This window comes from Dipteris shenzhenensis, chromosome 1, assembly GCF_047967505.1.
Source record: "Dipteris shenzhenensis isolate YYH24624 ecotype China chromosome 1, Dip_SZ_1.0, whole genome shotgun sequence".
Classification (NCBI taxonomy): domain Eukaryota; kingdom Viridiplantae; phylum Streptophyta; class Polypodiopsida; order Gleicheniales; family Dipteridaceae; genus Dipteris; species Dipteris shenzhenensis.
In genome coordinates this window covers 5,534,029-5,560,124 of record NC_141596.1, presented here as the reverse complement: position 1 = coordinate 5,560,124, position 26,096 = coordinate 5,534,029, and the positions used below count along the sequence as shown (strand labels likewise).

At 42.8% G+C, this 26,096-nt stretch overlaps 1 protein-coding gene across 2 annotated transcripts; it reads left to right on the top strand.

Annotated features, from left to right (window-relative positions):
- Nucleotides 1-15,716: 15,716 nt before the first annotated feature.
- On the top strand, nucleotides 15,717-18,096 carry LOC147905287 (Galactose oxidase/kelch repeat superfamily protein). Of its 2 annotated transcripts, none has more exons than XM_087379321.1 (3): nucleotides 15,717-15,961; nucleotides 16,081-16,142; nucleotides 16,287-18,096. In XM_087379321.1, exon 3 carries the CDS (start codon nucleotides 16,551-16,553, stop codon nucleotides 17,790-17,792), a length of 1,242 nt encoding a protein of 413 aa, XP_087235447.1. In that variant the 5' UTR covers nucleotides 15,717-15,961; nucleotides 16,081-16,142; nucleotides 16,287-16,550; the 3' UTR covers nucleotides 17,793-18,096. The 2 variants fall into 2 exon arrangements, with proteins under 2 accessions (XP_087235447.1, XP_087235455.1); XM_087379329.1 differs by having other exon boundaries at nucleotides 16,262-18,096.
- The last annotated feature ends 8,000 nt before the right edge of the window (nucleotides 18,097-26,096 follow it).

The following is a 26,096-nucleotide window of genomic DNA, read 5'->3' as shown; positions in this document are numbered from 1 at the left end:
AACATGTTGGTTCCACCTAATGAAGTCATCATGAAAGGTGGTTCTTGAGGGCATCTCGTTCATTGTAATAGGATTTTTTTACAAAATTCCTAAGAAATCCTCCTTTCTAGACCTCTTAAGGGAAGCGATGAAGATCGCATGTTCCTAGTCAAGGTTTAAACCACCCAACCTCCCTACCACCTAGTTTCCAACAATTGATGTGGGATATCAAAATGGCATTACCTCAAAAAGGACTTGGAACAAATCAAAGAAGGCTTGAAATAAGAAGTAGGTATCAAGAGCCCTCACCTTTTAAAACCCAAGTTAGAGGTTATTGTGGTGCACCGGAGTGTAAGGGTCCTAGTCATGGTCACTTGAGATGTCCCTCCAAACATAAGTACTAACTTCTACATCTTTTTGCGCTTTTGATGCCTCCAAATGTAGTTATCTTAAGGGGAAGCTTGTGCCATAGTCACTCCTATGAGTCGAAGAGTCATACCAACCACTCTACTTGCAAGTGTTTATCATATATTTTATCGTATCAAAGAGACAATCACCTTGTGTATATGTGCAGTTTGTGACACTTGCATCCCCTTTTTAAAAAGTGACCAAGCTTGAGTTACATTCTCATTACTAAGCCAATCATTTAGTGTATATGGGTAGTTTATCACACTTGCATCCCCTTTTTAAAAAGTAACCAAGCTTGAGGTACATTCTCATTACTACGTGTTGGAAATCAAATGGGAGAGTGCTCTATGGAGGAGAAGCTCACAAGATGGAGAATAATGCAAATGGGAGCCAATCAAATGGATTAGCTAACACCTTCATCGAAGGAAGGCTACAAAGATCAACAACATACAAGGAGGGTGAACAACCATTAAATAGGAAACCAAGTACTCATCTCCTAATCCAAGTCCTGTGACCTGTCCAATATCCACATCTTCCAATCACATAGAAGTATATCTAAACCCCTCTAGTCATCCTAATGCACAAATCTCAACACTCCCCCATATTAAAAAATGGTAGAATATTGCACAATCATCAAGTGATATGAAGTAGGAGAAGCCTTTATCAGTTACAGACTTATTCCAAGGTTTTGGATATAATTGAAGACAATGTGATAACTGACTGCACGTCCTTGATGGCTTCTGCTCTCCAGCCTATTCTGAGTCAGTGAAGGTAGTGCTCCACATGTACTCCTGTCTATTTCATGTGCTCTTGACACTAATTGGTTGCAAGGGTTGGTGCACCACCTATACCTCTTAACTGCTCCTGCTGGACTGCTTCCCATGTGCACCAACATGTGCACCGCCTGTGCACTTGTGCACTCTCTTAACTACTACAGTCCAATGTGCCAGTACTTCAATCTGATCAACTTTGACCATGGTCGATTGAGGTTGAGGTTTGGTACTCCTCAGTCATGTACTGCTCCCATCATATCCAAGTTTGTACAAGTCATGTACTGCCAAGTCATGTCCAAGTCATGTACTGGTCGCTCCAGAGGGACCAATATGTGAACACATCTGAACATAGTGCGACTAGGTGTGACCAAGGTCTAACAACCTTGGCATGTTGCTCAAGTGACCATGATGTGACCCAGGTGTGACTCTTGGTGGGAGTCCGTGAGACCGAGACCAAGAGTGATCGCCATAAACTGTCTGAGGGGGGGGGTTCCTAACACTTCCAGAAGTATTATCGGAGGCCTAGGGCCACTGGTGCGAGAAGCAAGCAAGACATGGCATGGATATCACTGATGATGCGTAGAGGGCTAGTTGACGGTGTCAACGATGTGCGAGCGGTGCAAGTGTAGGAGTGATGTGAGCAAGAAGAAGACTAAAGCAGAATGACATCATAAAAGCCAACCCTCGACATGAATGGAGCATAACTCCAACCACATGAAACAGGGTCTGTTGTACCACATAAAGGGAGAGGAGGGGAGAAGAACACAATAGGAAGAGATCTTAGAGAAGTGAGAAAGATGGGAAGGAGCATGGTTCATTAGAAGGAATGAATCATATACTCATGAAAGTTACACCAGATGACTGATACATCAGAAGAAGATACACACGAGGTGAGCTCTTGACTCTAGCCTCTCTCTCTCTCTCTCACGTCCCCTGCCTCTACTAGAATGTCCCCCCTTTTCTCCTGTTTTCCCCTCTTCACCTTCTCCTCATCTGCTCCCCTTCGCTGGAAATCCCCTTCCCTTCTTCCTATTGGATGTCTTCCTGCATCCTCAGCCGTTCTGTCATTTATCGGTCGCTTCATCCTTGATGGCTTCTACAACTCTCTAGCCTGTTTTGAGTTAGTAAAGCGAGTGCTCCATGTGTACTCCTATCTATTTCATGTGCTTCTGACACTAGTTGGTTGTGAGGGTTGGTGCACCACCTATACCTTTTAACTGCTAGATTGTACTTCACTCTGATTAACTTTGGTACTCCTCAGTCATGTACTGCTCTTGTCATATCCAAGTCATGTCCAGGTTTTGTGTCATGTCCAAGTCGTGTACTGTCAAGTCATGTCCAAGTCATGTACTGTCAAGTCATGTCCAAGACATGTACTGTCAACAAGTCATGTATTGGTCACTCTAGAGTGACCAAGATGTGAACACATGTGAACACGGTGCGACTAGCTGAGGACCAAGGTCTAACAACCTTGGCATGTTGCTCAAGTGACCATGATGTGACCAAGGTGTGACTCATTGTGGGAGTCCATGACCGAGACCCAGAGTACAACAAATCCCCTACCACTATCATTCACCATCCTGGTGGATGACTAAGGTTCTGTGTGAGAAAACTTTAAGTATAAATTGTTCATAAGAAAGTGACCTTGAGTCTGACATCTATAAAACTAAAAAAGAAATGGCTCATGGCCTTACAACTCCAAAACTGAATAAAACTGGCTCATGGCCATACAACTCCAAAACTAAAATACAATTGGCTCATGGCCATATAACTCGAAAACTAAAATAAAACTGGCTCATGGCCATACAACTCCAAAACTGAAATAAATTTGGCTCATGGCCATACAACTCCAAAATTCCTGTATTTACATAAAAACTGCATAATCCAAATGCATAGAGTTGGAAAAAAGAAATGCCAAGGTGAAAGATCCGTGAGCTACTACTTGCTGGATGAAGGTCACGAAGAGGGATGGTTTGGTGGGTGTGCGGATGTCCCGGGGTTGGTCTTTGCCTCTCCTCAACTGTGTCCATGAGTTGGCAAATGTCTTCGTACTTGGATTTAGATCGGTGGTACCTAGACCTATAATGATCATATTTAGATTTGAGTGTAGAATTTTCAGTTTGCAGCCCATGGAAGTCGTCTTGCAATTGGAATTTGAAACTTGGAGATGGTCCTTCTCCTCGAGAATGTACTTCATCTGACTCTACAACACCTCCACCTGTTGATTAATAGTATGCTTGTCCTCTGCTAGTGAGGTGTATCTATCCTGTAGGGATGCAAACTCCCTCTAGATCTCAGCTTGCTGGGCTGAATGACTCTCCTCCAAAGCCTCCCTTGCTGGCTGCCCACTCTGCCTCCTTCGTCCCAAGACACTGTTGAAGCTCATCCTACTGAGCTTTCCACTTAGCCTCCCTTTTCTGTAGAGTTGTTCCCCACTCCGCTTCTTTCACCTGTACTATTGTATCCCATTATTTATGCATGTTTGCTACCTTCTTTTCATGTTCCCAGCAAAGGTGTTGCTTTTGTGATAGTAGCTTGCAAACCTGATCCATAGTATTGAAGAGGGAGGCACCCATCTGAATGAAGTTGTCATCTATGATGCGCTGAGCCATGTGAAGCGATCTTTTAGCCCATGCATAACTTGTCCCCATAGGTCATGCGTTGTTGACTGCAGCCACCAAAGGTTCCCTAGTTGGATACTCCGGTAGAAGCTTCCTCAACCCCTTAAGATACCTATACTCAAAGTCATCATGTCCATGAATTTCACAAAATGTGCAAAAGGAGGTCGGAGTGGGTACCTTACGCTTTGATGGGCATTCCCAATAGCCATGGCCAAAACCCTTGCAGTCAGTGCATTAGAGACCACTCTTTATCTAAGCTTCAAAGGGTGACTGTCCATCCCCCCTTGTTCTGTCTTTTAGACCTTCTTTGATTTCTTCTAACTCTTTCTTGAGTTTCTACCAAGCTTGGGAGCCCTCTTTTCTCAGAAGTTGGGCGGTTTGAGTGTGTGTTGAGGCGAAACTTAACTGGGACTGTTCCATCTACACCGCTTCCCTCGAGAAGTCTTTTAGTGAGGCATCAACTAGCCTTATAGCAATGGTGGAAGGTAAAACCTTCAAAAACCACCCCTTCATGATGGCATCATTGGGTGGCACATACATCTTCACAGCCAGAACCCTCATCCTCGTGTACATCTCTAAGATACTTTCGCTAGGCTTCATGGTATTAGTGGATAACTCTTGGACAATCATGTGTTCAAAATTTTTCAACTTGAAAGTGCGTAAGAATACCTCCCTTAGGTCTGTCCATGTCTAGAAGTGGTCAGGGGGAAATTGACTGTACCATACATCCACGACATCCTCAAATGACGAGGGGAAGATGTGAAGGAACGCATGCTCATTCTCCACACCTTTTGCTCTACATGTTGTGAGGAATTTCCTCACATGAGCTTCCGCATCCTCATGGAGCTGGCCTTTGAACTTTTGAGTCTTCACATGGACCTTGTTGAGTAGCTTGAGAAGTGTAACTCTGTCTATAGGACTGAAAATGGCCATCCCCACCCGAGAGGCTGAAGCAGATGCAAGAGTTGGAGGGAGTCCCGATGGAGCCGTAATGAGTGTGGGTGCTCCAGAGGAGGAGACCACACCGACAACACCTCTTGTGGAGGACCACAATGGGGAAGTCACTTCTCATGTAGCCATAGAGGAAGTGTACACAGATGGTACTGCATACATGGAGGGCCTCGGTGTTGCAGAGGGAAAGGGTGAGAACATATTAGATGGGGGGCTTAAAGAGGATGGGAGAGCATTTGGGAAAGAGAGGGACGGAGTTGAAGTCATGGATGAGTAGGCAGTTGGGAAGGAAGGAGGTGGTGGAAAAGGGAGCACCGGTGTGGATGGGAAGGGAGATGAAACCTTCGTGGCAGGTAAAGGCATGGTCGGAGCAAAAGTACCCCTGAGTGGGATAGATGTGGAAGAAAGATTAGCTCGGAACCCGGAGCTATGCATAACAGATGAGGTAGCAACTTGTCCCAATAGAGGTCAAGTTGGGAGTAGAGGGAGTCACCACTCTGGCAGAAGTGGTGGTTGATGAAGACATCATTGCAAGAGAAGGAGAGGGGCTTTGATGAGTCCTTGAGGAGCCTTCGCCCTTCGTACCCTCTTCTTTCACCTATTCTCCGCTTTGCACTTCTTCTTCTCCGGATTCCAGATCTGACCACCAAGGTTCCTATTGATCCAGTCAATGCGAGTTTTGATGAAGTTACTTGCTCTGGCTACTACTCCAATGGGCTCTCGCATTGAGGACTTTGCGAACTTCCATCACACGTAATGCTTCTTGTACCGAGTTTGGTCCGCTAGAAGGCTTTTCTCCACTCTCCTCAAGTACCTCCTAGTTCTCTCACTAGCTCCTTCAAATGTTTCAAAACGTCTTGGGGGGGGGGGGGGGGGGGTTCCTAACACTTTCAAAAGTATTACCGAAGGCCTAGGGCCACTGGTGCGAGAAGCAAGTAAGACATGCCATGGGTGTCACTGATGGTGCATAGGTGAGTGCTAGTCGATGGTGTCAACGATGTGCGAGCGGTGCAAGTGTAGGAGTGATGTGAGCAAGAAGAAGATTAAAGCGGAACAACATCATAAAAGCCAACCCTCGACATGAATGGAGCAAAACTCCAACCACATGACACCGGGTCTGTTGTAGCAGGTGGAGGGAGAGAAGGGGAGAAGAACACAACAGGAAGAGATCTTAGAGAAGTGAGTAGAGATGGGAAGGAGCATAGTTCATTAGAAGGAATGAGTCATATACTCATGAAAGTTACACCATATGGCTGATACACTAGGAGAAGATACACACAAGGCGAGCTCTTGACTCTAGCCTCTCTCTCTCTCTCACTCATGCCCCTCGCCTCTGCTAGAATGTCCCCCCTTTTCTCCCGTTTCCCCCTCTTCACCTTCTCCTCATTTGCTCCCCTTTGCTGAACCCTTTCCCTTCTTCCTATTGGATGTCTTCTTGCATCCTTAGCCATTCCGCCGTTTGTCGGCCGCTTCGTCCTTATGTCTTCTGCAACTCTCCAGCTTGTTCTGAGTCAATGAAGCTAGTGATCCATGTGACCAAGGTCTAACAACCTTGGCATGTTGCTCAGGTGACCATGATGTGACCTAGGTGTGACTCTTGGTGCGAGTCCGTGATCGAGACCCAGAATACAACACCTTGTGTTGTCAAATAGCTTCCCTATTGATTGTATCGATCACCATGGGCATTACTTGGCACAATGCATAATATTTGGGCCTTCTTATGTAGTAGGGGGTAGCATGAACACCTGCTGCTACAATAGTTTGCTGATTAAAAATGGTGATTGTCGATGAGAATATGATGGTCTGCAATGGTATATGACTCTAGTATCTCCTTGGTGGCTATTGCATCCCATGTTTTTCCCCATGGAAGCTTTGGAAACTGATGCAGACCGTTGTGCTCAAGCAAATTCTTGGTCTTAATGTTTATCTAAATTAGGTGTAGAGATGACACACGAGGAGTAGCTTTTTGGTGATAGACCTACTACCCTTATGGCTCAGGAGATGAAGGCCATGGTTGTAGTAAGGATGATGAACAAAAGGTGTCAATGAAGAAAGTAAGATGAGAATAAGGGCTCTATGGTCACAAGAAGTTAGAAAATACATGAGAAAGTATATTGTAGATGAGTATGAAACTTCCCCTTATCTCCCATGCAACAATGAGTCGGTGAGTGGAGGGAGCATCAAAGTTATGGTTGCATATGATGTCTCGACTCTAGCAAGTTGCATGCATTCAATATGATGATGCCTAGTGATTGTTGTTGAATTTAGAGCTTTTCCCCAACTTGGCAAATCCCTCATGCATGCAGGGCCTGAGTACTACAACTAAGGACGTTGAATCTTGATAAGGCTTCACTAGACTCCCATTGAAGAGCTCACGTACTACTTGGCCTTGTAAATCTACTATAGCTACACTGTGCCATTGTTGAAGACCTCAATGAGCCTATAGAACCCATTCCATCCAAGCTTGAGATTGGATTTGAGTGGTCCTAGCTTGGTATTGTACAACAAGATGAGCATGCCTATCGTTAGATGCTTTGGGAGAATGTGCCAATCATGTCAAGCCTTTCTTCTCCATTGGATCACCTACTACGACCAAGTTGCTTGGATGTGTAGTTCATTTGGCTTGGCGAGTTGTTGCAATTGCCTCTTGATTTCCTTGGGTTCTCCAAGTTGGTGCTCAGTTGCTACTCAAAGACTTGGGATAAGAAATTCTAAAGGCACCACATCTTTTAAGCTAAATGCCATTCTGAAGGAAGTTAGATTCGTGCTGACCTTGTACGCTTTACGGTATGGAGACAATGCATCATGAAACTTGGTGTCCCAATCCCATTGATGTGTGCTCACTATTTTGGTGAGAAGATACTTGAGAATTTTATTAGTGGACTCAGCTTGTCAATTACACTAGGGATAATAAGTAGTTGCAACTCAATGCATTACCATGAACTCAATGTTAGAAATGTAATCACATCATTCATGAGATGTGTTCCTTGGTGAGTAACAAATTCTTTGGGACGAATTTGCGCTAAATTATTCTATTTCCGTTTTGGAAATGCCTCGATGCAATTGTGAAGGCTTTCAAAAGAGAGAAGCCAAAAAAATGGTGTATTTGCCTTGCAAGCACATGTACTATGTCTTCATGAGTGTGTTGGGGTTGGACCCACATGTTCATGAGTTCATGCACCAGGCGGCGCTAATGAAGCTGGAGTTGTTTCAGGCCCTTGGGGGAAGGAGATGTAATGTGCCAGCATAGAGGGAATGTTGTGGGCTTCTTGACATTGACAGCCTCAGTGGGCTTTTTTGACATTCTAAGATGCCTGTGACTTCAGTGGGCTTTTTGTCATTGATAGCCTCAATGGGCTTTTTGACATTTAGAACTTCTGTGGTTCTTTGCATGGTGTTTATTGCCAATGCTAATTTGGTTCGGATGTTTTTTGGTGAAGGGTCTGGTCATCCATTCTTTGTGGTGCAATTTTTGAAGTTTATATGTTTGTTGGTTACAAGTTGGTAATGCATTTTCAAATTTGGTTGCAAAAGTGTGAGGTTTTAATGTGAAATATTATTGCAGATGTGAAGGGTTTTTTGTGAAAGGTATTTGCGGTGTTCTTTGTGCCGCAAGAGTCGATGCTATGTACTGTTATTGGTTGGAACATAGTATTGCATTTGCAAGTTGGAATTCATTTTTGCTTCATTTGCTCCTAAACTTTGCATTGTGCATTGGATTTCGAATGTTTAAGCACATTGATGTTTTGTTGTAGTGGTTATTTACGACGTAGTTTGTGGTGCTAAAGGGGTGTATTATTAAATAGTTCATTGTATTACCCAATATGTGTGACGTGTTGTTGTAGGTTAGTATTAAATGTCATGTGGTTTTGTGGTGCCATCATTGGGATGCCTTTTGAAAGTCAAGATGTTTCTTACTGAAATCAAACCATTTTTGTTTTTGGGTATGGTTCCTTGTAGTGTGCATGGATGTGATCGCTGAATTTTACTCGTGAGAGTTGTATTCTTGAACAATTGCTTGAATGGCCCAATTTGTCTATGGTGTGATGTTTTAGGTTCCTTTTGTAGATTGTGAAAAACGATATTAGTTGGCTACAAATCTTGAGAGTGGTGGGGCCGCAATGTGGAAGAAGATTCTTTGAAACTATTTTTGTCATATGACTCAAAATTGGATGGATTCGCTCGGATTCCTCCTTCGCTCGGAAAGTCTCGCTTGGAGTATGGGGGGACTCATTTTGTGGGACCATTCAAACTAGATGCAAAACACACTGGGAACGGATACATCTTGGTAGCCATGGATTATTACTAAGTGGGTAGAACCACAAGCTTTGCATGAAAATTCATCGAATAATATGACGTTTCTACACCGCAACATCATCACATGGTTCGGATGTCTGATAGTGTTAGTATCGGATTAAGGAGGGCACTTCCTAAATAGAACCATAAAAAATTTGACAAAAGATCACATGATTGTTCATAAAATTGTATCAACATACCATCCACAAGCAGCCGGTCAGGCAAAAAGTTCTAACAAATTCATGAAGTGGATTCTCAAATTGACAGTTTTGGAAAACAGAACGGATTGGGGCACAAAACTGGATTTAGTGTTGTGGGAATTCCGAATAGCATTCAAGGTGAGCATGAGAATGACACCCTTCAAATTGGTTTATGGAGTTGAGGCGGTAGTGCTAATGGAATTTGTAACTACCAATTTATAAGTCCGGGGGAGTCGGTGGAATTCCGATGACAACAATTGAATTCATTGGAAGAAGATCGACTTGGAAGTTGGCATACTACACAAATCATCCAAGAGTGAAGAAAATCTTGGGTTGATAGAAATATCAAATTTAAATTGTTCAAGGAACGATATTGGATACTGATGTTTAATACAAAATTGGGGAAGTTCCTAGGAAAATCAAAGTTGAGATATGATGGACCATTCAAAATTGTGAAGGATTTAGGCCAAGGCACATTCCGACTCGCTGATATGCATGGTAATATATCAATGAAAGCAATCAACGGGCTTTGACTAAAGAGCTGACCAGTTGGTCGGACATTAAACTTTTGGAGATCCGATGGTCGAGTGCATTGGGCCCCTATCAGGCCTCTAAAAGAGGAAATCATGCAAGGAAGTGACGACAGTGACACTTCACACGTGCATCCGTTTCAATACATGCAAAAATTAGCATTTCACTTTGTTCACAACAATGATTCCAAATTTCCCATCATCCTACATCTACTTCAACCATCAAAAAATCATCCTTTCTATTCCCATCAGTTTTCGGATGCGTACCAATGTCAAACCTGTCACTGAAGAGTGCACAGTAGGTAAAGGGCCCGCAAGCAGTTCATCTAGCTTACAGTTGATGGCAACTTCATACAATCCATTAGCATGGAAGAGGAAGAGGCCACAAGCCTCACGGTGGTCACTGCGTAGTCAAGTGAGTGCAAACATGGATGACAAAGCAGTACAGTCACCACGACCCATGAAGAAAAGGTCAATAGATAGTTCTAGTTGTGATTTTCAAGATTTTAAACATGATTTGGATACAACTAGCCCCTGGAACATTGCATGGTTGCATAAAATGGGACTTCATCAGTATTATCATCTTCCCTGGTGGGAATGGGCAATGAATATGGAGGCCCAAAGCTAGTTTAATCATTTGCATGCCACGAAAGGAATATTGACACCGAAATTTCCAGTAACAGCCGAGGTGGTATCTCGAGTTTTCAAATTACCATTGATTCCAAATGCACCAACAAAAGCTCCAAGCGGATGTTCGGACGAAGTGATGGTAAAGGAGTTCGGAGAGCAAGTGCATTCAAAGGGCAATTTTTATGTAAAGAATGCTTTGAAGGGCCAACGACACGATCAGTGCCAGTGGTTTTTGGAAAGAGTGTTACGTTTGACCAAATATGATTAAATTTCAAAGGACAACTACTCATTGATGCATTTTGCTAGGTAATCCAGTAAATTGGTCTGCTTTCATGCATGAATGGATCATGGGAGAGATCAATGGCAAAGACAAGTGGAGAAGTAATACTACTCACAGCAAGCTCCGATCGATATTGTATGCTCTATTTATTCAAATTCCATAGGGTCTAAAGCCATGCCATTGTTTACTATTTTTTAGAATGAGGAAAATGAACCAAATAACCAACGCCTTGGAGAAGAGACTCAACGACAGGAAACAATAAAACTACTGAAGGAGGCTAGTTATGAGTAGTCCAAAATTCAGGCAGCAGTAGGAGGATAGAAGGATATTCAATCCCCACTAGAAATCACTCACCAATAGAGCAAACCAAAATCAGCTAAAAAGCCCAAGTTAAAAATTAGATGCAAGACTACCTATAGGAGACCATTCAGCAGAGATGAGTTGGGAGCTAAGAGATAGGAACAGCAAGCAAGTTCAGGAAACTATGCCAGAAAAAACCATTCAAGAGAATCTAGAAGACCAGAGGCAAGAAAGTAATGAGGGAAGTTCACCCCCAGTGCAGGAAGAGCATCTAAACTCACCACAGCAAAGGAAGTCACCACCATAGTCACCATTGGCATTGGAAAATCCGAAAAGCAGGGAACAAAATCCTAAGGAAAATGATGATAATCAAATAACATTTTAGATGCAGATGAAGCCATTAATCTTTTACAGAGATTTCAAGTACAACAAAGGGAACAATACAAAGGGATGCAGAATGTTTATTTGGAATGGCAGCAGTTGAAAGAAGAAAATGATGTCTTGCTTGAATAGAACCACTGTTGAAAACATGACCTATAGTACAAGGTCAAAGAATAGAAACAGTTAGCACAATAGTATGAAAGAACCAGCAAACATCTGAGGTATTAAGAAAATAGTCATCCACCAATAGGAACAGTTCAGAGAAAATGGGAAATTTGATAGAAGAACATAATAAATTATTTTCTGAAAAATTTACTGTTAAAAGATAAAATTATAGCACTTGTCCGAGTTGAAGATCAATTGAAGAATATGCAAGATGAAGAGGAGTTGGAAATTGCAGGTACATTTATGCCTCCTATAACATTGTTTGAAATGCAAAACAAACTGACAAAACGTATCGTTCAGTTATGGGCAAAAGTGGGAAATAGACTACTCCACTTGCAACAGCCACAGCCCGTTCAACATTGGGATGATCACATTCAGAAGTTATCTAACTTCTTACGGAACAAAGAGGTGCAGGAGTTGAAAAAAGAAATCTATGCATTGAAGATCAAGTTGGCTAAGATAGAGGAGTATGAACCAATAGGTTCCTTAGCTCAAGAAGAATTAGAACAGCTGATCAAAGAGGAACCTGGGACCTCATCATCAACACAATTTTTATCCCCTATTAAGCCTTTTCCTGCTTTTGCAACAATTGATTTTGAGGAACCAATGGCTCCAACAAAATAGAATATAGTAGCAGAATGTTTGACAGACAGGGAAGTAGCTCATACTTTACTGATAACAAAAATAGAGGAAATAAAAGACAAAGATGTGGAAATTCATGATATTGAACATGAAGACACATAGTTTAATTTCATAGGAGTTGATAAATCCCTTGATATCTTAGTTCAAAAAATTTCATCACTCACAAATGACAACCCAACTATGGATGACAGACACCCTACTAACATAACTCCGGTGACACTAGCTTTCAAACTAGTGGACTATGCAAATTTCGACCTGAAAGGTGATCAAGTTGAGCAAGGAAACAACATTACCTAGCAAGACAATCTAAGGTAGCACAGTCTGCCATGTTAAGGGCTAAAATAAGTAACCCTACTGTAGTATCAGAATGGTCAACAGTCTTATCCGTTAGAAGTTCTAACTAAAATACAAACCGTAGAGTCAGATCTAGCAAGAATGTAAGAGATAGACTGAGAGAGCACAATACGCAATGTGATGTTCTTGTAGTAGCTTATCTGATGATGAATAAAATCTTGACTATTATCTATTTTGTGCATTATGTTTCCATTATTACTTTTTCGAGTGCAATGTTGCATAACTATTCTTCCTTTTCCTTTAAGCACCGAGATATCTTGTTCTGTAGTAGTGACAATGTCTCAACTATCTTGTAGATCTTAGTTTTATCTTTTATCAATGTATGGTTAGTTCAGTATTCTATATTCCAAACCTCAAAGAACGGAGTTTTGTATTCTATTAACAGAGAGAAGCTATGATTTTAGCAGAATATTTTACAAACCTCTTATAGAAACTGATGCTTCCAACAAATGATCCGAGCTATGTTAAATTCGTGGGCTCGGTCATTTTTTCAATTGCTTGAATTTTGCTTGGCTTGGTCCAAATACCTTTCTTGGAAATCACAAGTTCAAGCAACACACCAATCTTCATGTAGAATCTAGACTCGACCGAGTTCAAGGAGATCCCTGCTTGTTTGCACCTAGAAAATACTTTTTCAAGATAGGTAAGATGCATATAGACAACCAAGTACACACAAAGCTCATCGGCAAGGTCCTAGTCTATTTAGATGATGTTCTAATCCATCTGACTTCATGGGAAGACCACAAGAAAGTGATACTGCAAATACTACAAGCTGTTTCAAAAATTCAATCTCAAATTGAACTCTCTCCAATGTAAGTGGCTCAAACAAAATTAAAGTATCTTGGTTTCATTATTGCTAACGACCGTATTCCAGATCCGAGTCTGGGCACTTCCAAAACCAAAATTTCCACCGCCGATGATTGTCAAGCAATTGCAAAGATTTATGGGAATGGTTGGATTCAACTCTCGTTTCATGCTAGAATTGTCACAATTGTTAGCATCATTATGAAACCCGATGCAAAGAAATATTAAATTTGTTTGCATTCTCACTCCAAGAGGCATTTAGTAAGATCAAAGATGTTTTAAAAGAAGATGCATTGCTCCAACATCCAGATTTTTCCAAACAGTTTGTGATCCGCATTGATGCATTTGGAGATGGCTTAGGCGTAGTCTTGTTATAGCGCGATAACCAAGGCAATCTATGACCAATCATTTACCTCATCAGATCTTTAAATGCTCACGAAAAATGATATGTTGCCACTGAGCTCGAGTGTTTGGAAGTGGTATGGGCCATTCAAAAACTACATTCGTATGCTCACGGTCCAAACAGATCATGCCGTGTTGATGGGGCTAATGAAGAGAAGACATCTAGAAGGACGTCTGACCAGGTGGGTCTTGCTCTTGTAGAACTATCAGTTTATAATTTCTTATAGGCCTGGAAAGTTGGTGGGCGCCGTTTCTCCTATGCAGTAGTTCTTTTTGTGTATTTTTATAGTCTTTCATTGCTCTATTCTACTCTCTCTCTCTCTCTCTCTCTCTCTTCCATTGTGATGTAGCTCGAGGGGATTGTTACAATACATTTGTAGTCTCTCATTGCTATGTTCTACTCTTACTCTCTCTCTCTCTTCCGTTCTGGTGTAGCTCGAGCGGATTGTTACGATACATATATACATATATACATAGTACGTACATGCGTATGTATACACACAAATATATACATGTATGTACATATGCATATATACATGTACATACATATGCACATAAGCATATACATATATACATGTACCTACACATGGATATATACATGTAGGTACATATGCACATAAGCACGCATGTATTTATGCACATACACACATGCTCATAGGCACATGCATGTACCTACATACGCATGCACATATGTACATACATACGTACACCCATACATACATGCATACATGCATGCATGTATGCACATGTACATATGTACATGCATGCATGTAAGTAGATTCATATGTACATACATGCATGCATGCATATATGCACGCACATACATATGTACATGCATGCATGTAAGTATATTCATATGTACATACAAACATACATACATACATGCATGCATGCATATAATTTATGTATGTACATACATAGATACATACATACATTTATGCATACATACATAAGTAAATACATAGATATGTACACACATACATACACATACATACATGCATGCATATATACATATACACACACGTTTGTATGTACATATATGTATGCATGTGTGCATGCCTTTTTACATGTATTGATAGATATGGATATTCTAAACACATGTGGTACATGCACTACATACATGCATGCATGTATGATTGTGTAGATTGGTGTAGCTAAGGCTTTATACAAATGTTTCTTTAATCATAGCTAAGTTGATAATTACAAAATTTAATGTAGAGGCTTTAATCATAGCTAAGTTGATAAATACAAAATTTAACAATTGTCAACATGATGCCCTTTTCACAAGGAATACACATGGTTTTGAAGCAACACGATGCTTTTCATGATTTAGTTGGAGGACCACTTTTAACATATTTTAGGCCCATAGTATTCACATGGAAGCGGCTATCTATATTGCAATGTGTTCGATGCAACATGGGCAGAATTTTGTTGCAAGGCAATGTAGCACCCATTCATATTACATGGTTGTGTTTATGTGGTAGACCAAGAGGATCAAAGTATGAAGTTTCACACCTTTGGTTAGGTAAGAAAGCACATTACTATCATGGGAGGGACACTTCAAGGAGTTTCTTTATGGATATGAAGGAAACATCATGTAGGTGTTCATTGCCCATCATTATGCAGGAGGGCAAGCAAGACTCACGCAACCGATGGATGTTGGTGGGCTGAGAGAGCACCCAACTATTTGGTAAAATGTAAGCGTTAAGCATGGATGCATATATTTAAATGGGAAGGTAGGTAGGGGGGTTCTATGAGAAGGGGGGAAAGGTTTGTAGTATTTTTTCTTAAGGTGGTGGTATAGCTGAGCCAGGTCAAGCTTCATAGTGTCTTTAAAGCATTGGCATGTATGTAGGATTATACTATTGGATACTCCAATGTTGTCCTTTTTGTCATAAAAGAAGGAAAGGTCATAGGTGTGGTGAATGAGGCTGGATTGGGTTTGGAATTGATGAAAGTGATTAATAATTGATTGTGTGCCTGCAAGGGGGCGAGAATATCACAATCCTTGGATTGTCTTGTTCCTCATCGCTGATGATCCTGCAGCCTGCTGATGATCGCGTGATTCTGTTGGAACGCTTTGGGGACGCGCGAGAGCTTTGCGGAGATCTGGTTTTAACGCTCTTTAGAGAGAATTGAGGAGACTCTCAGTACCAGGGCGATTGCAGCATTCATTGTGCCGCCCCTGCAAGTAAACCTGTGCATCAGCACAACTCGATTTTGCTCGTGCATTCCTGAATTCACGGTATCATTCGAAACGATCCGCGACGTGTTTGCCTTTCAGATTCGCAGCCTTTGTTTCATCTTTCACGGCATTGTATTTTCCCCCTCTCATTTCGCTGACAATTTGCATGTCTTTCTCAGGAGCACCAAGCTCCTTCGCAACATTGTGGTAACTTTCGACAACCGCTGCGTCTCCCAGTGAGGTAGGACGATAATATTTGCAAAAGTTTTGTAAGCCTCGCTATTTGTGAGACCTTGATGAAGTCTATAGAATAACGATTCATGGGACTGAAGATTGTGCAATATTGCATGTCCTTTATAGGAGATGTTGGTTTGTATGTGGCCAGGATCAATTTGCTCCTCCGGCGAGCCTGTAGATCCTGGCGGATCAAGAGTGCTCTGGTGATTTGGAACGCTGGCGTTTGGGGTCCTAGGACGCTAGTAGGACCTAGGTGTCCATGTATTTCTTTCTTCAAAAGTGGAAATGCAGGCTTCTGGCATCGAATACACTGTCGCTGGTCTAGCTTGACATTTTTTTATTTCCCAGGCGGCCAGCTTTTATCAGGCTTTGTGGGGATCCATCAACAGAGCCTATAAAGGTCCCCTTCTGCATGGAAATATTTGAAGAGCAATGTTCTGCCAACGAAGGGTTTGAAAGGCAAATAGCCTTGGGGTGTGATTCTCCCGGCCAACAAAAGCTCTTCCGGCGACTGAAAACGAAGCCTCGTGGCTTTGAGGAAGAAGTGGTGGTTTCACCGAGCTGCACCTCTCCCAAGGAAGTCGCTTTAGAAGGCTCTGTATGGGCAGATTTGCCTGAAGAGTTAGTAGACAGAGTGCTTGCTTGGTTGCCGCCAGTTTGCTTCTTCAGGTTAAGAGGCGTGTGCAGAAGATGGTATTCTGTTTTGAATGAACGTGGGTTTCTCAATCTCCTTTCTCAGCTTCCTTCCCATGGCCCTTGCTTTCTTATGTCTCAGAAAAATGGCGAGACATGGCAAAGTGCAGTCTATAGCCATCCGATGAGCGCCTGGCATTCCCTTCCCTTGGCAGTTGTTCCAAGAAAGGCATATTCTCTGATTGCCAGTGCAGGTGGACTCCTATGTTTTACGGGGTTAGAGGGTCGACATGATCGTCTGTTTGTTTGCAATCCTCTTAGAAAAGAGTGCAAGCTGCTACCAGATATGCATCACAGCAGGCAGCTTGGGTTTGTAAATATGTTTGTGGATAAGAAAGCTATGTGCTACAGGATCATAACTGCTGGAGATTGCAGTTATGCTGGGAGCAACCGAGTAATGCCAACAGAGGTTTACGATTCAAAGTCTGATAGCTGGGCTGTTTATGAGAGCATGCCTATTGGAAATCTTCACTCACTGAAGTCAGCCTTTTGTAATGGCAGGCTTTATTGCCTCACTCTATCACCTTGTGGCTTGGTTGCATTTGATATTGATCGAGGAATGTGGGAATCAATTCCTGTCAGAATGCCACGCTCCCTCTTGGATGCTTTTTTGGTTGCTGGGGACTCGGGCTGCCTTCTTCTTGTAGGTAGAGTAGGACTGTACAGCGTTCACCAAAGTATGCGGATCTGGGAGCTTGATTTACGACAAATGGATTGGGTGGAGATAGGAAGAATGCCTCACATGATGTTCAAAGCACTATTGAAGTCATCTGCAGAAAGCTTTCAATGTTTTGGTCATGGTAATTACATCTGCTTCTCTGCTCAGAAGCAACAGAGATGGCTAATGTATGACTCGTTCAAGAAGATATGGCACTGGTTTGGTGGTTGTCCACTTCTTACCTCTTCCAAAAGGATTAAGGGGTTTTTCTTTGAACCCAGGTTAGATGCATTTGTACTATAGCATCTGTTGCCAGCGCTAAATCATTTGAATAGAAATTTAGACACTCTCTCTTGTTTGCAAGAAAGATGTCCTTTATCGCTTTCAGCAAGGGATGGACAATTCTTGGCAGGTACAGTGGCTCCAAGGCTAGCAAAGTTGGTTTTGTAAACAGAGGGATTGCTGTCTCGTAAACAGAGGAATTGTGTTCCCTTCATTCCATTGAGGGGTCAAAAACAGATTGATGTCTCATCATTATGTCATAGTTAGGTTCAAAATCTCTAAGGACTAAGGAAGTTAAGTAATTCAATTTTTCATGCTTTGGTCATATCTTGAAATGTGTTTGGGGGACTTTAGGCAGGTCATAAAAATAGCTCTGCTGCTACATATAGAAAATTTGTAAATTGCAGGGAAATTGTGTTGAGAGTCATAAACATAGTCCATCCTTACTACACAGCTATATGGACGCACGAATGCAAATAATTATGAGGCAGAAATACAGTTTTTCTAGAGCTGCTTTTGAGCATTGTGAGTCAGATTTTTTACTGTCCCATAGATGCTCAAACTACGTTTTTTTAATTACTAGTTTGTAAGGTTGAATGTGTGTGGTCAATGGCAGTATGCAGTCTGTCTGTGTGCATGCATGTGCAGGTGTATTCTTGCGATTCCTCTGGCGATGCTTTCCTCTTGGTCAGTTGGAGGACAATGGTCTAAATTTACATGTGTCTTGTTACTATTGTATCCCAGTCACTACCATGGGGGGGACGTTGGAAATTGGAAACAAATTTTAATGCCACAAACTATCTCACTCCCTCTCTGAGAATGCTAAGCGTGAGCGAAGAACAGAATCAGCAGAAAACACACTATAAAATTAAACCAAAACTGAGCTCATCTCTAGGGGGCTTGTTGTTTGTATACATGTCATACTAACAAAGCTACTCACAACAAAGCTAACCTATATGCAAAGCACTTGGCCACCCACTAACTCTTTCACTACACAGCGACTCATTGAACCTAGCATATAAACCGACACAAAAGTAGTAAAAGAGAACTGCCTTGCTCAACACCGCTATCACGCTGAGAATGCCACACAATCTGTGTTTTATTGGTCAGCCATGACCTATGCACGCACAGACGATGCAATGCTGCACTGCATGGCCAGCTCTAGACAGTAGGCAAGCCCAATGTTTTGCCCTTACTATTTGTGTGGTTAGTTTGCACACCATTTAGAGAGGAAAGGAGCATGTAGTGATAGCTACTGTAGGATAGGTTGTTATGTACTCTAGGATAGATGACCAGTGCATTCATTGGCCAAAGAGAAAGAAGATGCATGTAGTGAAAGCTACTGTTGTTTACTCTAGGATTAGATGAGCAGGGCATTCATGGGCCAAAGAGAGAGAAGAGGCATATAGTAAAAGCTTCTGTTATTTACTCTAGGACAGATGAGCAGAGTACATATTACCTGTTTGCTGTGTTTGGATGGATTGGAGATCAATCTACAATTCAGTACATCAGGGATGCTCCAGCTGACGTAAGGCACTCAAAATGGCCTTGTATGCTGCACCATCTGCTGTAGACTCTTCCTCTTCACCGTGTGCCTTTCCTATAGGCTTCAATAGCTACAAATGATGAGTCCTCCTGCTCAGCCTCCGTGCACGACAAGAGGCTCTTCTATTGGAATGTAGATCTGCCCCTTTGTGTGCTCCCTGGAAGGTCCAAAGCTCCTGCAGAAGTGACTGTCCAGGAGCCCAAAGGCCCTCCTTTTGTAGGGGCTGTGTGCTGCAGGACTGGTTGACCTGGCTAGTCTGTGAACTCTACAGACCAGGCCGACCTGGCCCTACTCTCTGTGGCCCCTGTTACGTCTGCTGCTGGCTGACTTGTCTGGTCAACCTGTGACAGGCCTCCCCAGCCCTCCATTGTTTGCTGCTGCTTTTGTGGCCTTTGCCCAGCCCTTTGGCCCCATATATGGGCTCATGGCTGGCTGTTTCTAGCCCCACATCCTGCCCTAAATGTGTGCTGACAAGCCGTAAGTGCTGACAAGGGTGGCCCATGTGGCTGCTTTAAAATCAATTTAAGAAGGATGTGCACATGCTGCCCTGCATGACATCCCTAATCCATTTCTGCTTCCTCCCCTCCTGTTCTGTATGTCATCCTTCCCTGTGTTGTCCTTGTACAGGGGCACACAGGTGGGGAGGTGACCCATTTATTGCAACACCCTTCTCACCGCCGACCAAGTGTCGATGCAGATGCTCCACCAGCTTCCTCGGAGAAGCTCTTAGGAACAAGTTGAAGCCGTCGTCAAACTCCGGTCCATAATTTAGCTCCAGGTCCAGGTCTAGGTCCAGCTTTATACGAGCAAGCCATTTTCTTTTTTTTGTGGGAAACAAGGAAACCATCCTGAGGCTCCATCTTTGATCATGCAGATTTTGTGGAAAGTAAAGCTCTTCCACCTCCACCAAATTCTAGAGATTAATTTCTTAGACTTAGTTTCTAGTACCACTTCAGATTAGCAAATCAATCCTTAGGATGAGGTGCTCACCAGTCCCATAGGTTCTGAAGGGTATCAAGCAAACTTTCACACAATCATATCATATCATCTCTCTCTCTCTCTCTCTCTCTCTCTCTTCAACCTCCTTTTCTTTTTTTATTTTTTCTTTTTTTCAAGAAAAGGAACCTTCTATTAATGCTTGAAAGATTTTCATACAAGACAGCAGCCCCGACGGTGCTGAGTATGGAAAAAATCAGAAAAGGCTGAAAGAAAAACCGGCCTGTTCCAGAGAAACTTAGCTCACTACCTAGGGGATCTCTGGAACAGGGACTAACAGCCAAGTGGGGGGACTATACAGCCAGCGAATCCCTCGTGGAGTGAAGATGTAGAAAACACCTGCAGGCCAAGCCTTGCAGAAACGAGCACGCCTCTCGATAGTCACCCTGGAGCTTGGAGTCCCGCGCTCTTAGGTGGACTGTAGAGTATAAATGATATCTTGCCATATGGCAACTAGGGTAGCCGTGGGTGGAACCGAGTGCTCACCCATCACAAGACTGCAGCGAGCCACCCAAATGTTCCAAGCCATGATGCTGGCTACCACCTCCTGTTGAGATATCGAGCTCCACTCGCGATATGCCAGGGTGACTGTTGTGCATTTATGTCACCGACCTGTTAGCTGGAGATGCGGTTGGTACACCGCCCACGAATAATAGCTGGATGACAGCTATCCTTATCTACTCTAGTTTGTGGCTCAGTTAGTATGCCACCTTAGTTAGTTGAGTTTGGTTTGAGACCCACATATAGGGTTCTTCTATTTCTTTGTACTAGAGTTCTTTTGGCTTTCACAACTAAGAAGAGGAAAACTGTTTTCAGCCTCCACCTTTGTGTGTATTCCCCCATTGTGATTGTGAGAAAGCCTCAAGTGAGACTCCTTCCCTCTCTCCCACAATCTTCACACCTCCCAGACACTGTGCTTCTTAGTAGTAGGAGGAGCTAGACTATCAGGGGGGACTGCCTCGTGGAGTGCGATCCTCTGGATGCTCTGACGCTGTATCCGGTAGGTTGGGGAGATCTCATCAATCTGTCAACCAAGCCACCATTCCCCAGGTGTAGTCTCTATGAAGACTCTGCATACGTGTCATGATCTTGAGGGCTCCCATCCAGATCCTCGCTGCACTAGGACAGCTCCACAGGCAATGCGGGATAGTCTCCAGGGTACCATCGGAGCAACAATGGCACTGCCCGTCCACTCGCATCTGCTCCAACCACGGTTCAATGGGCAAGCCTCGTGGGCAGCCAGCTAGAAGAAGTAAGAGATCTTCCTCGGCCGCAAGTTGGACCACAACCGCGTTCATAACCTGAAGCGCACATCCCGGGGCACTCGCTGGGTCACCCAATGTCTCTTCCTCGAAGGGGTCCACCTTGACGAGTCCATCTGAAGCCTCCTGCCAATCCGTGTGGTGTAGGAAAAGAAGGGCACTTCATCCACCTGCTCAGCTGGGTCGCCCCTGGAGGGCCAGAACCACTCTCTCGAATCCCACTGGACCTCCCTCAGGGGTCTACCCTCCCAAGGCGCCATCTAGAGGCATCTTGCTCTGAAATACTGGGAGGGTCAATGTGCCACTCCTTCCCCAAACGGCCCACCACTGTGATCATCTGCCAGTGTATCACATCAAGACTCCCATCCATCTCAGGTCACTCTCAGTGAGTGGCTGAAGTAGGCCTCCAGGTCCTACACGGAAGAAGTCAGGGTGTGTGCTATTGCGCTGCATCAACATCCTCAAGGGAACACCAGTACGGGAAAACTGCCCCAACCATATGTTCTCTCCAAACGTGAAGTCCTTCCCACCAGGACTCTGAAATGGCTAAGTCAATCTTGCCCATCCGCTGCCCTGCCCCTCACAGATGCACTAGGGCATCAAGCCTCGCTTCTGTCTCCATAGGTAGTTTGCTCCAACGGCCAAAGGACCCTGCTGGACCACTATCCCACTGTGCCCAATCAATTTCTCAACCAAATAACTCTTCTTCTTCAAGTAGTTTAGTGTAGTAGTGATCCATACATGGACATGCCCATTACAGATTGCGTTCAAAGAGCATTGAGGAAGAATAGCATGACGAGAACGTATGCCTCCCACCAACCAATGCTACCATATATTACTAGGACAAAAACAAGATCTAAGAAAATAAGAGTTCCCTTTTGGAGGACTTTTTCATTTTAGAAAAATGTGTAAAGAAAAACCTTTTAGTAATTCAAATTTTATAATTGGATTGTTTTTCGCTAAGAAAATAGGGTGACAGTAGTTCTGATAGAGCATGATTAAATTTAACTAGGTAGAGGAGTCAAGAGTTTATGAAGGGAGTTCTTAGGGTTAAATGAAGCAACTAGGGAGAGAGGAATGTGTGTGTGTGTGTGTGTATGTGCACGCGTGTGCGTGTGTGTGTGTTTGCGCATGCGTGCGTGCATGCACGCATGCAATTTCACCAAAAGAAAAGTTGTGTGTGCATGCGTGTGTGCCACCCTTTGTCAAGTGCACATAGTCTGAAAGATGAGGCAATGGGTCCTCAACAATATCATACACTTCCTCAGTAGTGGGTACTCAACAATTAGGTGTAGGATCCACTCTCAACTGTGACAGTGGGCAAATAGAAATTCAATTGCCAAAATAATGAAGTAACCAAAGTTTGCAGTAATAAAAACAACATGGTGTGAAATTGGTAAGCATTTGATTCCAAATTTATTAATCGCGTAAAAGAGGATGAGGGAAGTCATTTCTTAACAATTCCATCCTCACTTAATCCCAAAATTATATGGGGTTTGAATTCTTGAGATCAAGTGAGTTGCAGCATCAAGTTTTGAGATTTGAAAGTGGATTATCTGTTTAACCAAAACTTGTAAGATATCCATATGTTCTTTATGTATAATAGATGGTGGACATTCTTAGGAATCCTTTGCCTATTTTGAATTTACATAATAAGATTTTCAAGGTCCAAATGCCATGATGATGGGATTAGAAATCCAAGGCTTGCATACGAAATTTGATTAATCCACATATCAAGAGTACTAGCATTTCTGAAATGGATACATGCTCCCTATGAATAGCAATGGACTTTGCTGGTAGCATCATGCATGTATTGACGGATAGATTTACTTATTGCCCATGTAGGGTTTGGGTATCATGATCCATTTTCCAAGAGCGAATATATTTTCATAAACTGTATAACTAGGATAAATGTATACAAAACCACGTTCCTAAGATAATATGCATTTTGAATCGAATAAGAAATAGAGGAGGAAAAAAATACTCTTTTTTACTTAACGATTATGGATGCCAAGAGTACTTATACATAGTTCTATGTTTACTTGTTATGAATTTATGTCTCCAAGATGCTAGGCTTGGGAATTTAGAACCCATAGTGATTATTTTCATGCTCGCTTGAGATTTCAAATTATGGATGTCGAATCTAATCAATAAGGGTTATGGGGATGCTCATTCTTTGTTTTCAGGCACTAGATTCCCTTCTTTGATTTTGGGCCCCAAATCAATTTGGTTCAACTCTAAGGATACATTATTTGCAAGATTTTTTTTTTACTTAATGATTCCAGATGCTAGGAATTGTATGCGCGCCCGTGCGTGCGTGCACACACACACACACACGCACACACACACACACACACACACACACACACACACACACTTACTATCCCTATTTCCTTTTTACTTTTCTTCCCTTTATAATCCTTCACCTTTTAAAACCACCTCCCCCCCCCCCGCCCTCTCTCTCTCTCTCTCCAGAATTGTTCCCTCTCTCTACCCTTCTCCCCGCTCTCTTTCTCCTAAAATTCCCCGTTTACCTACTTTTTCCCTGTTTACCCTCATTTTCCTAATATTTCCTTAATTCCCTTAATTTTTCCTCATATCCCTCCCCCTAAGTTCCCTTATTTTCTCCCTCCTTATTTTTCCTACTTTCTCAAAATCCCCCCCCCCCCCCCCCCCCCCATTTTCTCCTATTTTCTACCTAATTTTCTCCATATTTTTTCCTAATTTTTTACTTTTCTTCTTAAAAATTTCTCCTAATTTCGTATATTTTACCTAATTTCTCCTTTCTTCCTAGTTTTCTTTATTTTCTTAATCTCTTAATTTTCCCTAATTTCCTATTTCTCCTAATTAATTCCTTGTTTCTCTTAGTTTTTCCTAATTTTCCAATTTCCCCCTCTTTCTTAATTTTCCCTAATTTTCCTAATTTCCCCCCCCCCCCCAACTTTCCATTATTCCCCCTTTCTCTCACTTCCCCCTAACTTTTTCCTATTTCTAAACTATTCTTTCCTTCACTCTTAACCTAACCTAACCTCTCTCCCAAACATAACTACTCCTAACCACCCCCCTACCTTTCCAACTCCCCGATTGGTCGATTCCCTCAAATCCCTGACTTCCCCGACTGCATTTCACTCACCTATTTAAGGCTTACTCCTTCCCACTTCCAAGTCTCTTGTTCTCCCGAATTGGAGTCCCACAGGTTCCTCTCCCATTGGTTCGCCTTCCCCCACACTTGTTGACGGACTGGAAACTCTTGGTTCAAAGTTCGCATGCTCAAATCCATCTGCTCACCCTTATTACCATCCCTCCCATAGCCCCCTACTGCGCATGCTCCTCCCGCCCCGTACTGATCGATACTCTTGTCGCCCACACGCGGCTCTAACTCCAACTAAACTCCTTGCATTGCATGCAGCCGCCTGCTCTGAGCTATACGTACATGTCTCTCCCATCTCTCGTGATCCTACTGCTGTGAACTTCTGCGCCAGCCCTCAAAGAGTCTCTGTGCTACTCCCTGCCCGCCGCATGCTTGCCTCTGGAGTCTGCATAGTTTGCATTCGATGCAGTTGGACGCCCGTGGTTCGACAACCAGCGCCTTCTATAGTCCACCCTTTTAGGATTGGATTTATAGGCCTTTTTTAATGATAGCCCCCCCTCCCCCCTCTCCTCTTCTTATCACACCATAATCTTTGTTTATATTAACCTTCATTTATATTAACCTCTTATATCTTCCCCCTTCGTATCACACCATTATTTTTTTCACACACTCTCTCTCTCCTTTACCTACTCTACAATTCATTTATATTAACCTTTTATTTCCCCCCTACTTTTCACACCTTAATTTTTTCACACTCTCTCTCTCGTTCCCTTTCTATTTATCCCCTCTTTGCCTCTTCCAAGCTCTCTCTCTCTCTCTCTCTTCCCGTTTCCTCTCTCCCTAAAACATCCCTTTCTCGCTATCACTACCTCCCTCTAAACTCTCTCTCCCCTACAGCACTGTGTGTGTGTGTGTGTGTGTGTGTCTCTCTCTCTCTCTCTCTTCCCGTTTCCTCTCTCCCTAAAACATCCCTTTCTCGCTATCACTACCTCCCTCTAACCTCTCTCTCCCCTACACCAATCCCTGTCTCTCTCTCTCTCTCTCTTCTTACTTCCCTCCCAAAAACCCCCTCTCTCTCTCTCTCTCTCTCTCTCTCTCTCTCTACAAACCCCTTTCCCTATTTCATTCATTTAAGTCAATGGCCCCCCCCTCCCCCCCCCCCATTTATTACTATTATTTTTTAAAAGTAAAATATAAACACCCTTCTGTAGTTATAGTTAAGTTACTTTTATTTTCCCCTCTAAATCCCCCCTCCCACTACTTTAATCATTAAAATTCAACTATTCGTTTCTCAAACCCCTCTCTTTTTATATATTTATTCCTTTATCTTTCCCCTCTATAGTTACTTACTTTAAATCTTTCTTTCATTTACCTCTTTCTATTAAGTTTCTTCCCTCTCACCTTACTTCTATGGTCCCATCTTTTACTTA